This window comes from Lissotriton helveticus, chromosome 4_1, assembly GCF_964261635.1.
Source record: "Lissotriton helveticus chromosome 4_1, aLisHel1.1, whole genome shotgun sequence".
Classification (NCBI taxonomy): Eukaryota; Metazoa; Chordata; class Amphibia; order Caudata; family Salamandridae; genus Lissotriton; species Lissotriton helveticus.
This window is the reverse complement of record NC_136063.1, coordinates 1,124,933,978-1,124,949,031: the sequence shown is the minus strand read 5'-3', so window position 1 is coordinate 1,124,949,031 and position 15,054 is coordinate 1,124,933,978. Positions and strand designations below refer to the sequence as shown.

The 15,054-nt window shown below is 47.6% G+C and overlaps 1 protein-coding gene across 3 annotated transcripts in view; it reads right to left on the bottom strand.

The window, feature by feature from the left end:
- TMEM245 (transmembrane protein 245) overlaps window positions 1–15,054 on the bottom strand; it is an 894,766-nt gene that overhangs the window by 773,968 nt on the left and 105,744 nt on the right. For all 3 annotated transcript variants that reach the window (XM_078687734.1, XM_078687733.1, XM_078687735.1), the window contains exon 2: window positions 5,577–5,694. In XM_078687734.1, the coding sequence (XP_078543860.1) occupies window positions 5,577–5,694 (118 nt within the window). The remainder of the gene's footprint in view (window positions 1–5,576; window positions 5,695–15,054) is intronic.

Sequence of the window (15,054 nt, the reverse complement as noted above, 5' to 3'; positions counted from 1 at the left end):
CTTGGGAGCGGTGCCCAGGACCGGGGGCCACCAGGAGTCGTCCCAGGCGGAGGGTGATGATCCCAGGATGAGGACTTCCGTTTTGTCTTGAGTTCAGTTTGAGGCGGCTGTTCCTCATCCAGTCGGCGACGTCTTTCATCCCTTCGTGTAGGTTGGCTCTGGCGGTGGTGGGGTCGTTGGTGAGGGAAAGGATCAGCTGGGTGTCGTCGGCGTAGGAGATGATGTTGAGGTTGTGTTGGCGTGCGATGGCTGCGAGGGGGCTCATGTAGACGTTGAAGAGGGTTGGGCTGAGGGAAGATCCTTGTGGTACGCCGCAGATGACTTCGGTGGCCTCTGATCTGAACGGGGGGAGGCGGACTCTCTGGGTTCTTCCGGCGAGGAACGAGATGATCCACTCCAGTGCTTTCTCTCGGATCCCGATGTTGCTGAGGCGCTTCACTAGGGTGTGGTGGCAGACGGTGTCGAATGCCGCAGAGAGGTCCAAGAGGATGAGGGCCGCTGTTTCCCCATTGTCGATCAGGGTTCTGATGTCGTCGGTGGCTGCGATTAGGGCGCTCTCGGTGCTGTGGTTGGCCCGGAACCCGGACTGCGAGGGGTCGAGGGATCCGTTCGTCTCGAGGAAGGCGGCAAGCTGTCTGTTGACGGTCTTCTCGATGACTTTGGCCGGAAAGGGAAGGAGCGAGATGGGACGGTAGTTCTTGAGGTCGGTGTGGTCCGCCGTTGGTTTCTTCAGGAGGGCGGTCAGCTCGGAGTGCTTCCAGCTTTCCGGGAAGGTGGCGGTGTGGAAGGAGGAGTTGATGATGTTCCGGAGATGGGGTGCGATGATGGCGTCGGCTTTGTTGAAGACGTGGTGTGGGCAGGGGTCGGTTGGTGATCCGGAGTGGATGGAGTTCATCGTGCGGGTGGTGTCTTCGGTGCTGATCGGGGTCCAGTTGCAGAGGGTGGTGGTGGCGGGCATTGGTTCGGTGATAGGGTGCGTTGTCTGTGCGTTGAAGCTGTTGTGTATGTCGGCGATCTTGCGGTGGAAGAACGCGGCGAGTGAGTTGCAGAGGTCTTGCGAGGGGGTGATGTCGTTGTTTCCGGCGCTGGGGTTGGAGAACTCTTTGACGATGCTGAAAAGTTCCTTGCTGTCGTGGGCGTTGTTTTCCAGTCGTTCTTTGAGTGCCGACTTCTTGGTGGCGCGGATCAGCTGATGGTGTTTGCGGGTGGCGTGCTTGAGGGCGGTCATGTTGTCTGTGGTTTGGTTGAGCCGCCAGGCTTTCTCCAGGGAGCGGCAGTTCTTCTTGGATTCCTTGAGTTTGCCGGTGAACCAGGGGGTTTTCTTGCTGGCGGGTCTGCTGGGGGGGTTCTTTAGTGGTGCGATGTCGTCAGCGCAGGCGGTCAGCCACTTGGTGAGGTTGCTGGCTGCTTCGTTGGGGTCCGTTGTGTTGGTGGGGTGTTCTGGCTGAGGGAGGCGGTGAGCTGCTCGGCGGTGATCTTGCTCCAGCTCCGGCGGGGAACCTGTTGCGGGTGGTGGTGGGTCACAGTTTTTCTGAAGCTGAAGTGGACGCAGCTGTGGTCGGTCCAGTGGAGTCCGGTGGCGTGGCTGAAGGAGATGTGCTTGCTGGATGAGAAGACGGGGTCAAGCGTGTGGCTGGCGTAGTGGGTGGGAGTGTTCACCAGTTGCTTGAGTCCGAGGTTGGCGAGGTTGTCCAGCAGGGCGGTGGTGTTTCTGTCGTTGTTGTTCTACAGGTGGAAGTTGAGGTCCCCTAGGAGGATGTAGTCGGCGGAGGGCAGGGCGTGCGGGCTGACGAAGTCTGCGATGTCTTCGCTGAATTGTGTGCGTGGTCCCGGGGGTCTGTAGATGAGGGTGCCTCGGAGGGTGGTCTTGGGGTCAGTGTGTATCTGGAAGTGCAGGTGTTCGGCGGCGGTGAAGGTGTCGTCGGAGTTGGTCGAGATGCGGATGGTGTTCTTGTGTACGATGGCGATGCCTCCTCCCGTCTGGTTGACGCGGTCCTTCCGGGTGATCTTGTATCCGTCCGGGATGGCTATGGCGATGTCGGGCGCTGAGGAGGCGTTCATCCAGGTTTCGGTGAGGAACGAGACGTCCGGTGCTGTTGCTGTTGCTAGTGCACTGCAAGCCGCGCGCACGCAGCGCCGCCGCCGCCGCGCTAAGCAAGAACCGAACGCACGAGTCCGACGCACAGCACCCAGTGATAATACTAATGTGTGTGATGATCCATCGTCACTCACTGCCACTGGTGCGATGCGGATGCGTGCGGCGCGGCGTACCCAGCAGTTTGGGTCCCAGGGCCGTCAATCTAATTTGCACTACCAATGACGGCCCTGGGACAGCCCCGCGCGCTGTGCGCAGTGCGCACCTGCTACTCGGACGCGTCACGGCGCGCGGTCACGCACAGTGGTGCGTCGTCGGCAGAATAAAGTAAGAATTAGAATTAATACGACGATTTATCACCAGTCATCACCACATCATTCTGTTCTTCCTGCTTTTGATGATTATCGCGATTGGATTCGCGAGCGCCGTCGGTCGTGGTCCAGTCTCCCCTTCAAAATTTGGGACGGTGAGACACTAGAGAGAAATAATTTATGTATTACAGTACTCGGTGCATGAACTTTTACTAAGTTAAAAATGTGGCAGTGCAGTGGCACACAAATGATCATTATTCAGTTAGTACTATCTACAAAGTTTTTTTACTGTCTGTGTCTGTAAATTACTGGCATGACAAACGAACGCGCGGGTGCAGCAGGCTAAAGTAAAGCTTTCTAACGTTCCTTAGTTGGCCGGCAGACAGTCACGATAGGCACTGGGCCCGGCCCGCCCCCCGCCCCCGCCACACACACCTCATGATCATTGATGCAGTACTGCATTGATGTGCCATATATTTGATTTTTATAGGCTAGCTACTCATAGTGTACTCGCACTCACTTCGGCACATGGGATGCGTCAGTTCTTTGCAGCAGGCACTTTAATCCTCCGGCTCCAGGCTACCTTATGACGAGCCAAAACTGCCGCTAGACAGAACTCCGACCCCTCGCCAGGAGAACGTTCAACGTTCATCACCAGGGTTTAGGTTATCTTGCCATTGTTATTGTTGCCTTAAAAATGCTGGGCGCACAAGGAAGCTCACATGTTTTTAAACCAAAAGTTAGTTTTAAACACAGTGCAACCCCTAGTCAACCCCATTACCCCAGGTGCGGCTGCACCGGTCGCACCACTCTGAAGCTTAGCCGGCTGTGTGTGGTAGAGCGGAGCCTGTGCGGACCAGTGCTGGTGCGAGACCAGGAGTGTGCAAGCACCCGTGCTGCAGCGCACTGTGCAGAGTCAGACCACTGGAATGTCACTATGAATCTTTTTATTCCAACTCTTCTTTTCTTTTACGTTTCCCCAACTTGAGCCTTTTGCTGTCTGAGTCTGTTATTGCACATACGACATGACATGCCCATGAATCACAGAGTTCAAACAAATGGTAATAGTTTAAGTACTTAAAACAATACACAATGAGTACCCTCTGTATTACTAGTATGAAAATACAAACTCTGGGTTATTGTGCCATTTACACAGCAGCACAATTCCTTTGGTCTCCTAGTTTATTGTTATTTCCCCAGGGGCGTAGCCTCAGGGGGGTGTTTGAGATATCACACCCACCTAATAAATATATTATGTAATAGATAGTTGGGTACAAGTGCTTTCAGTCCATCGGCTATGCTATGGTGTGTGTTGGATTTCAGCTGGGGTTTTAAATAGTCAGACAAAAAAACACACACACACACACACTCTCTCTCTCTCTCGTCTGATTTGAGGCTCTTTGCATATGATTATTTTAGAAAAAATACTGTGTTTTACGTACCCCTCACAATACGCAATATTCCCTTTTCACTGACGCTTAAGCACCCCTCATGTGCTGCTTCCCATATAATGAGTAAGAAGCTCAGCAAGTTACTGCTTTCATTGCAGACATTCTTGAGTGAGATAGGTCTCAGGTTACCATCCTTGTAATATACCTGCTTAATGAATTATGATTTATGAACCATCTTTAAGGAATTGCATACTAAATGCAAGGTATAAGTTTAGAAACAGTGCTTTTTGCTCAGTATTTCATTATTCAAATTTTTCACAAAAGTGTTCCCACCTTTAGTAATAAAGACGCATTAGTAATTGCTTTTATACATTGTTATTAGTTTTTAATTACTCGTGTAGATAATGCATCTGGTATTCAGACAGTGGATGTGAAGCTCTGGCTCTTACATTCAGGGATTGGAAAATTCAAAACCTGCCTTCAGTTCAGTCATAGTTTATCTTTTAAGCACTTGTAACCTGCACATGTTACTAAGGATTCTGTATGGTCCCGTTATTTGCCATCTGTGTCCACTGGCGGACTCGGAATGGAGGAGGTCCATGCGGTAAGTCGTGAGGGGGTGACACCATGAGTTACCCGCACCGGGTGACACCAACCCTAGTGACGCCTCAGGCACTAGCAGTAGTGGCCAGGAGGAGGCTGGCAGCGCTGGCTAACTTACTAAGATACTTAGATCCCCCTGCCAGGCCTGCCGGGCACTAATGACTATCACACTCAAAGCCTAACTACTAACTTACTAGATTGGTGTCACCCCCAGATGGGGTGACACCCGGTGCGGTCCGCACCCCCCGCACCCCCTAGTGACGCCACTGCATAAATTCAAAGCTGTCCTGAATAGGGGCCCCCAAAATATGTTAGGATCAGGGCCCCCAAAATCCTTAAGATGTCCCTGGCAGGACAATGCACTGGGAAGACGTCAGGAAGACCCCTCTCACTCCTTCACAAAGCGGTAGGATATTTATGCGATGCCGGGGATTATTTTATTTTATTTAAAGACGAAAATTAATAATGTTTTAGGTTACATACTGACTTACTTAGGGTCAGTTTCTTGGAGCTGAGGGACCGGGAGATGAATTTCTCAACGTTTGCCACAAATGCTTGACAAAGTCACTTCTTGCTTTTTCAAATATGCTTGAAAATGCACTATTAGCTCACTCTTTTCAAAAATGTCTCGTGGGGGAGAACCCCGGCGTACGCAAAAAATTCAGCAGGCAAGCAACAGCTCTTGGGGCTAGATATGATAGATGTAAACCAGGAAAATAGTCCTTTGGTTTGGAGCAAAGCTGTCACTTTTGAAAATACAAAAAATTATTAAACAAACGTAACTAGTAGGCATGCACATACCAGCATGGTTCTATTAATTGTCTTGCTTATCAGCCAATCTGTGCATGATTTAATGAAATGATGTGCAAGCAGGTACACAGTGCCTGCTTGCACATCTTTGGTTATTAGTCATATCTAAATTTAGGCATCTAATAAAATGTGTGCATCTTACGATAATAACAAGAATATTTAGGATGGCAAGTAGGGTGTGGAACGGCAGTGGTAAGTCAGTGCGATGATGCAGTTTATTAGATCCAAAAGTGTAACCTTGATTGGCCTAATTTCTTCTAACTTGCAAAAAGCTAAAAGAAAATACTGGAGCTAACACTTCTTGTTAAGGTCATCCACATCGCTGAAAATGAAAACAACAAAGAAGGCTAAACCCTTAACACTCACCCAAATGGAACAGCAGAATTATCCAGACAGGGATGGAGATAGCTCTTAGGTATCGCTCAGTGTTTGCATTCCACTTGAAGGATACAGCCAACACGTAGCCAACCACTAATGACCACACCTAAGAAAAAAAGCGAAAATAAATACGCATATTGACAGATGTTGATAAAACAGATGCAATTCTGCTTAGTTAGCGCCAAACTAACAGCCTGACTGTTTTTCAGACATTTGAAGTATGGACAATCATCATGTTTCTTCAATGGAACATTGTAAAATACCAACAAAAAAATAAATAATGTTAGTGTGGAATTTCCCAAATAACACTTCATTGGAAACCCCACTGCACACTTACTTAATTCTGGAAATCCCACCAGTGTGCATGGTCTCATACAGAAGTCACCATAACCACTTGACCTGTTTCACAGTGAGGAGAACTCTGCCAGTTCACTCCTCGAACTCGAATGAGAAACCGTATCATGGGTTATTCACTATAAACTTGCAACACTACCATTTGATCGGACATTGATGACATCTATGTGCACATAATCGAGTCCCAACATATGCAATTCCTGGTTCATACCGGTTACCTTTAACTATAATGATATTATAAAAAAACTTTACATCTAATACCTACAACAATTAACAGACCTTGAAAAGGGACCCTTTTTGCTGAGAAACACCTGCTGCATGTATGAAATAAAACATTTTACTCTTCTGTAAGTGTTCATAATATAGCATAGAATTACCTAATATCGAAAAATCAGACAAATAATATGAAGAAGCACTTCAACGCCTCATCAGGGTTAGTAAGAGCTATACAAATGCAATTACAATACAAGATAATAAACTGGATGACCAATAGAATATATGGAATTTTGTAAAAATGTGTTGGGTGTTGCTACTGGTGCCTCCAAAATGTTATAATTGTACAATTTATGGTACACAGAGAGGGTAACTAGTACATTGTGAGTACACATGACACTGGAAACTATGGGTCTGATGTACAAAGCTATTTACCCCTCGCAATCCCTCCAATTCGCTACATCAGAGAGATCAGTAAAATGATTTTTCTGAAGTACAAAGAAAATGCAGTGTTTCAGAAAAGTTTTTCAGAATTGCTGAGAGGGTTTAGAAATTGTTTCTGAATCGGGAGGCGCTAGGGGGCGCACAGCGGAATGGCTGCCTAACTGTGCAGCTCCGCCGGGCGGATCACACTCACGCCGAAAAACTACAACTAAACAGGCGGAATTGGAAAAATAAGCATAACTGCTTGAATGGGATAGTACAGTCCCCCAGAAAATGTGATCGAGAGGAGCCCAGCTGTACCACAACATTGATAAGAATTCGTCAGGACACAGGCGGGCGGAAAATGGCGGCCGGAGCCCGGACAGAGTCGGAGGAAGAGTGAACTACCAGCGCGACCTGCGGACACTGTACGGTGCGAGGACGGAGCGCACAGACAGGAATGAGAGGGCACAGATCAGCGACCGACCAAAACATAAAAAAGTAAGCAATCGCCGCAAGCGCCAGGACTGTACAGAGAAAGGCGGGCGATAGCAGGCAATATGGCGGCGCCGAGGTCCGGTTAATAGCGAGCACACACTACGCTGAGCCTAAATGGGGCATTAATAGAAGCAACCTCGCCAGAAATAACGAACATTCTACTAGATCGCTGAAATAACTGAGGGAGGCAATCATAAAGCGGACTCTGTACCTCTGGGGCCAAAAACTTTAATTATCGGATACTGCGGGCAAGATGGCGGCGCCCGTAGACCGATGAAGGTGAATAAAATACACGGCGCGCACTGCGGTATTGGGGAGTGCAGAGGTTGACTGTTGGCGCTGAAACCGGGGCGTGCCAGAAACACGGCTTCACACAATGGACCCAGGGTGCATACTCGATCACTGTGCATAGACGCTAATAATAAAACTTAGGGAAAAATTGCAGGAAAAATGGCGGCACTGTGACCCAGAGCATAACTAGCTCACACAACACTGAGACTAACTGGGCATTCATAAAAAGACAGCCTCGCCGGGAATAGCACGCACTCTCCAACATCACTGGAGTAATTGAGGGTGGCTACTGCAAAGCGGACCTCGACATCTTAAAGCAACAATTCTACACAACGTGCACTGTAGGCAAGATGGCGGTGCCCATAGACCAAAGAAGGAGAATGAACTAAACGGCGCGCAATGTAAAATGACTGAGGGACGAGACTAACTGATGGCGCTGAAACCGAGGCTTTATAGAACCACGGATTCCACACGCGGAGACCAGGGCATGTGATCGAACAGTGGGCATCGACTTCTAAAACTCATACTATGGGAAAGGTCGGACCAGCAGACCGGGAGCAGGGCTGAAACAAGGTGTAAAACCCCTCAGACCACCAGAAACATCACATCATGCTGACGCGCAAGGAAAGCTGCAGGTGCAGTTGGTGGTGAGATCCGGAGGTGGGAACAACAGAGTACCCAGAAGGGGGGGGGGGGATAAAAAATACTACATACACCCCCGCACCGACATACAATCAGTGATACCCACCACCACTATTCGCAATTACTACAACGCGGAGCGATAGAGGTATTCTCGCCGCCGCAAAAGTGGAGTGACGCCACGCCACCTAACTGCGAGGTGTTCAGGGACCGACGCTAATTGAGGGCATGTAACCGGCGATAAGTTGGACTATTTCGCATCACGCACTTCACAACCACAGCAGCGGGAAAGCTAACGAGGGTTACTGAGGCATAACACATCTCCCGATCCAGACATCCACCTGCAAGCATAATAGCCCTGCAACGTGACAGCTGCTCCGACCACGCAGCCCACTGATATCGCTATACCGCTACTGGGAATTGCACGATGGGGAAACCAGATAAACATCAACCCACCCTCTCTTTTGAGACGAGAAAGACGACAAAGAACCAAAATAAACAAGTGGAAGGGGAACAAGACGCAGAGTCCCCGGAGGAAAATGTCATGGAGAGTATTCTACAGGCCGTACAGGCGTCGAGGCAAGAAATAAACGGGAAGCTGGACCTCCTAACAGGCAGAGTGGACAACCTGGCAGCGAAGCTAGACAAGCAGGGCAAGAGATTAGACATGGCTGAAAATAGAATTTCCGCGGTTGAAGATGAGTCGCATGCAACGACAGCTAAGTGCACGGGCATGGAGAAGGTCCTGGAAGTGATCAAGGCCAAGTCGGAGGAGTTGGAAGCGAGATCAAGGAGGAACAACATTCGTATAGCGGGCCTACCGGAATCCACCAACACAGGTCGAATGGAGCCATATGTTGAACAATTGTGTAAGGAACTTTTTGGCGCCGAAAACCTCTCGCCAATATTAATAGTGGAACGAGCTCACCGCTCCCTGGCCCCGAAACCAAAGCCTGGCGCTCCACCGAGACCAATAATAGCCAGAGTCCTCAACTACCGCGACAGAGACACTGTCCTGCGACTGGTGCGAGAGAAAGGTGAGATCCAACATCAAGGCAACAAACTGGAATTCTACCCGGATTTCACGGTTGGTGTGCAACAAGCGCGAAAGGAATTCAACGAGGTCAAAACCAAGGTACGGGATCTGCAAATACCATATGCCATGTTGTATCCAGCGCGCTTAAGGATTACCTGGGACGACAGACCTGTTTTCTTGGCGACGCCCAAGGCTGCAATGGAGTTCATAAAAACAACAATCACGAGAGGTAAAAAAGGCAACCGCAAAGATAGACATCTGGACTCCGACTGAAGGTAAGACTATTGAATGCCGAACGTTATTATTAATGAGCAAGCGACTATGCCGGATGTCCTAGCCACAAGAGTACATAACCTAGAATGTAAGGTACTCCAGTCTCTGTGTGGGCGTTCTTACAGCCAGATAGCGGTGCTCTGATATGGGACTTCAGACCATAACCGAACTCTGGGACTCCTTGTCGTAAAACATTGATGGGCACTATAGGTGCGGATACGATAACCACATAGACAGGTGGCGATAGCATGATCACTATGATGAACACTGCCAATAACCTAAGGTGGACACTGAATATGCACCTACAGAGCAGTACGAGTCCCCCCGCAGGGCTCACCAATCACTTACTGAACACTGGTCGGTGCTGGCTCTTGATTTCAAAATGACGCTTTTGTGTTTTGACAATGATGTTTGTTTACAGCCTATAGATCCGCCCCCATCCTCTAATCGGGATGGTAGGATGCACCCTCGGCGGACCTCTACTAGGGTGGTCCCCAAACAGTTCTGTTACTCAGGGAAGTTATGCGGGTAGAATGGCTTCGGCAGAATTGGGATGCTGGAGTGGGTGGGAAATGGGGAAGTTGGGGTTTGTTGTTTTTCGAGCCAAAGGAGCAATTAAGATACACTGCTGAATACCATATTGTAATGTACAGTAAACGGAAAGAATTTCACATGGTGAGAATTTACGATACTGTGCTGTGTTCAAGGGGATTACAAGCTACTGTAAGATGCACTGGTAAAGGCCTTAAAGTCAGATATGCTGTCAGATCAAGAACTGGGGGTGGGCTGTCCGGAAGTAGAACACAGGGGCGGCGGGTAGAGGTAGAAATCACAACACACACTGAGAGGGATGTGGAACAATGGTGAATACACATGACCTGAATCTGATAACGTGGAATGTGAGAGGCTTCACCAATCCTAAGAAAATTAGACACATTTTCGCCGCTCTTGATAGGCAACACATAGATATTGCACTGATCCAAGAAACTCATATAGACCCTAAGACACGCAGATCTATTGGCGCACGCTGGGCGGAATCGACTTATGCAGCGAACTACTCTTCCTACTCTAGGGGGGTCATGACACTGGTAAAGAAGGGGACCAACTACAAGATCACACGTACAATTACTGATACCAATGGCAGATATGTAATTGTGTCGGGGGTTCTGCGAGGACAAAATGTAACAATAGTAAATATCTATGGTCCAAATGTGGATGCGCCGGAATTTTTTCAGGAATTGTGGGATCATTTGTTGGAATTCATTGACACTACTCTGATATGGGGGGGTGATTTTAATATAGGGTTATGTAACGAATTAGATCGATCCACTTCATCGATAGAACCCCACAAGAAGGCCAGGGAGAAGCTAAGGGACATAATGGAGGAAATAGCGCTGAAAGACATTTGGAGGGTCCAATACCAGACAGCGCCGGGCGCGACCCACGTAAATTTGGCACATGGGAGTTGGTCGAGAATAGACTATTGGTTGGGGACTGACAACACGGTACTATGGACTTCAAAAATTGTTCCACTTCCACGCACCCTGTCTGACCACAATCCCGTGGCGCTAACGCTGCAAGTACCTCATTACACACCACCACCATTTAGTTGGCGTTTCAACGCACAAGCGCTGCTGGACCCACTATATCTCACAACCATCACCAAAGCCATTCAAGATTACTTCCAATTAAACACGGATTCGGTAGACGATCCCTGTATTGTATGGGAGGCATTCAAAGCAACACTCAGGGGTGTGTGTATCAGCACGACTGCAGGGATACTTAAAGACATTAGGGCGCAGATTACAAGGCTGGAACGAGATATGTCGTCCCTAGAGCAGGAATATGCCCACACTGGGAATGTGGAGCTACTGGGGGAACTCAAGCTCAAAGTCACTGACCATCAAAAATTCGCAGAGGACGAACTGAAATATGTCACCAAGCGACCATTGGGCAGGCAATTTGGCGAAGGAGGTCGGCCTGGTAGGGTGTTGGCGAGGAAAATATGCAAAGGGAGAGACCCACAGGTGATAACTCAAATTAGGGACAAGGATGGGGCACTACACTCATACTACGAAGAGATACTTAACAGTTTTGTTGGTAACTATGCAGATCTATATACCTCTCAAGAGCCAGCACCACCCCAAGAAACGCTTAAATATTTACAGGACATAGATATAGCGTGGTTGTCGGATAATCAGCGTGAATATCTGGCACAACCAATAACAGTAGAGGAGGTTACCGCAATTATACACGCACTCCCCAACGGAAAGGCACCGGGACCCGATGGATTCTCATGTGAATTCTATAAAAAATTTGCTGACCTACTTGCCCCACATCTGGTTGAGATGTATGGCACCGCATTTGACCAGATGATACTGCCACCGTCGCTAAGGGAAGCGGTGATTATCACCCTATTAAAACCGGGAAAGAATCCGGATCTATGTGATTCTTATCGACCATTGTCGCTCCTAAATGTAGATTCAAAAATTTTAGCTAAACTCTTGGCGGAACGGTTACAACCCCTGATGACAAACCTGATACTACCTGACCAGGCAGGCTTCATCCCCACAAGAGCCACATCACACAATACAAGAACGCTGTTTGCACTTTCCCACTATCTTACACCTCAAACTAAAGCAGTAGCGGTCATGTTAGACGCCGCCAAGGCTTTCGACTCCATTGAATGGTCTTACATCCGCACGATTTTGCAGAGAATGGGCTTCCCACCACGATTTATAACATGGGTTGCACTACTCTACACGAAACCTGTGGCGAGAGTAAGAGTAAATGGGTACATATCTGGACCTTTTGAAATAGCGAGGGGAACGAGGCAAGGATGCCCGTTATCGCCTCTGATTTTCGCTCTGGCATTGGAGCCGCTAGCATGTATAGTCAGACAGACCCACAACCATTCCGCCCTACATTTCCCTGGGAGACCCCTGCATATTTCGCTATACGCGGATGACATGCTGCTATATGTACGAGATCCAGAGCAGAACCTGAGTCCATTACTCCGGGAATATGTGCGATTTGGACGTCACTCCAGGTTACAAATTAACTGGGAGAAATCGTCAATAATACCACTTACTGACTCGACAGAACAGTATGTCCCAGATTTCCCGCTAGACTGGCAGACGGAACCCACGCGATATCTAGGAGTTTGGTACAGTCGAGACCCAGAGGAGGTTATTAGGACAAACTATGGTAGGGTATTTGCAGAATTGGAGGGACAGGTGGCCCGATGGATACAGCTACCGCTGTCACTAGCAGACCGAATTGCAATAGTAAAAATGAATATCCTACCCAAGTTCCTGTACTTGTTCAATAATATACCAATCACACCACCTACAGCCATTTTCACTAACATAACGTCACTAGTATTGAAACTAATCTGGGCAGGTAAACAAGCTCATATTGACCTGCATACCATAACGTTACCCTATGAGAAAGGAGGGTTTTGTGTGCCAGACTTTAAACTCTACTATTTATGCGCACAGGCCCAATATGCATCACATTGGTACCACCCCACGACATATCTAACGCACACAGCGGTTGAGGAAGGTGACGCTTCGCCAATTCCACTGACCGCGATAGTGACACACAGGAGGCCTCCGCTACACTCAAGGGATATAAACACGATAGATACCACGGCACGTGCATGGAGGACACTAGGGAGGTGTCGGTAACAAATGAAAAAGTAGGTATGGACATATTGAGGAATATAGGGATTGACACATTCGGGGATCTGTATCACGAGGGAACTTTCTGCAAAACAGAAGATTTGACATATATTAGCAACCCAACATTACTCTTCTGATTCACGCACTATAGACTGCAAAGGGCCATCCAGGATCTATATCCAGACTACCCACAGGAACCGCCAACTTTACACTCGCTACAATTCATTATAACTTCATCCAACACATCACACCTGGTGTCTAGATTGTACAAGATAGCTCAAAGTGAACTCCCACATACTTCTGAAAAAGCAATGCAGAGATGGAATGATGCTCTGCCAGAGGCATTAGAAGAGAAAGAATGGTCAACTGCCTGCTCATTGCTTAAACTACTCACTCCAAATGGTAATCTGCGTATCACGCATCTGAAATATCTACATCAAACGTATCACACGCCAAAAAGATTGTATAAATATGGGTTGCGAGACAATGCCAGATGTAAAAGATGTGGATATGATGAGGCGGATTTTGTTCACTTAGCCTGGCACTGCCAGAAGATCCAGGAGTATTGGGAGAAGGTAACAATCATGCTGGGCAAAATGGTGGGGATTGATGTAGAATGCACCATGAGGGTATGTTTGCTGGGCCTTCTATCAAGTGTTAGGGCGGGAAAGAGAAAGTTCTGTGCCGTGGCTTTACTGATTGCTAAGAGGCAGATATCAAAATGCTGGGAAGGAAGAAATGTACCTAATATCAAGACATGGCTTAAAGACATGACGTACTGCAGAGATAAGTTAGTTACTTATGAAGAGGATCTGCCAAGCAGATCACGCCCGAAGGACTTTTGGTGTTATTTGTCAGATGATCTATTAACGATGGAAGGGGACGGGGAGTCATTGTAAGAATACAAGAGGTACTGAAGTGGCTTGTGCTCCACTGTGACATGGGAATATTCAGCACATTTAAGAATAGTTGCGATTATTATGATATACCAAAAAGTAATGATGCATACAAGTGGCGACGGAGTGTGGAATTGCCCGAGGCTTTTTAGGTTCACTGTTTTTAAATGTTATGTTCAAGCAATATGGAACTGAACAAATTAAAAACTAAAGTTCATGTAATAGCAAGAACAAGGGGTGACAGGGTAGAACGATTTGTCATAATGTAATTATTCACATGAGGCCGCTGGACCCCTGGGTTACCAGCTGAATGGCTGTGTGCTACAGAATATTGTGATACTGCTATATGCGGCCAGCCTCCGGGTTGTAGGCCATAGGCGGTCAAAATTGTGTCGAACTTTTATGCCAATAAAGATTTTGTTGAACTCCAAAAAAAAAAAAAAAAAAGTTTTTCTGAATCGCTATTTGGAAGGGGAATGTTTTAGGGCCCCGTCCGAGTAGCGAATTGGACTCTATATGTCAATGGTTTGGGAATGTTATTCTGACCAATTACCAACTATAAGTTGGGGCGGTAACGGATGGAACCTTTTTCCTTAAACAATTAGGTTGGCAGCTTAAAGAGAAGCAGGCAGTGCCAACTCTCTCTGAAGTTTTGCAATGGAAACACAGGCATGGTGGTCTGTGGTCCCTTGCACACCACCATCCCTGTTGATGTAATAAATAATAGTCACATATCGTGACCTTCCTGATGAATATTAATTAGGGATGTTGTTCTGCTATTCCCTGTACCTTATTATTTTGTCAACCAACTTATTAATAAATTGTTTGGTTTGCAATAATCAGACTATATATGCAAAAAGTTGGTGCACAATTTGCAACCACTTTTTGCGAATGTATTTTTTGTAGGAGGCCCTTCTTCCAAGTGCCCATTATGTGCCTCATTCACAAAAGTAATTTACACTTCTGAGTCATTTTACACTTTGGATTTCCGCAAACTCAGAGTGTATGTTCCTACAAAAAAAAACACAGTTGTAAGTCCAGCTCTACACATGACCAACCACTGGTAGCGTAACTCTTTCCCACAGACTGTTTCCCACAGAAAATAATGCAGGTAGAGACTTAAATAAAAGACAACTCTGCAGGAAATAAGAATACCTTTA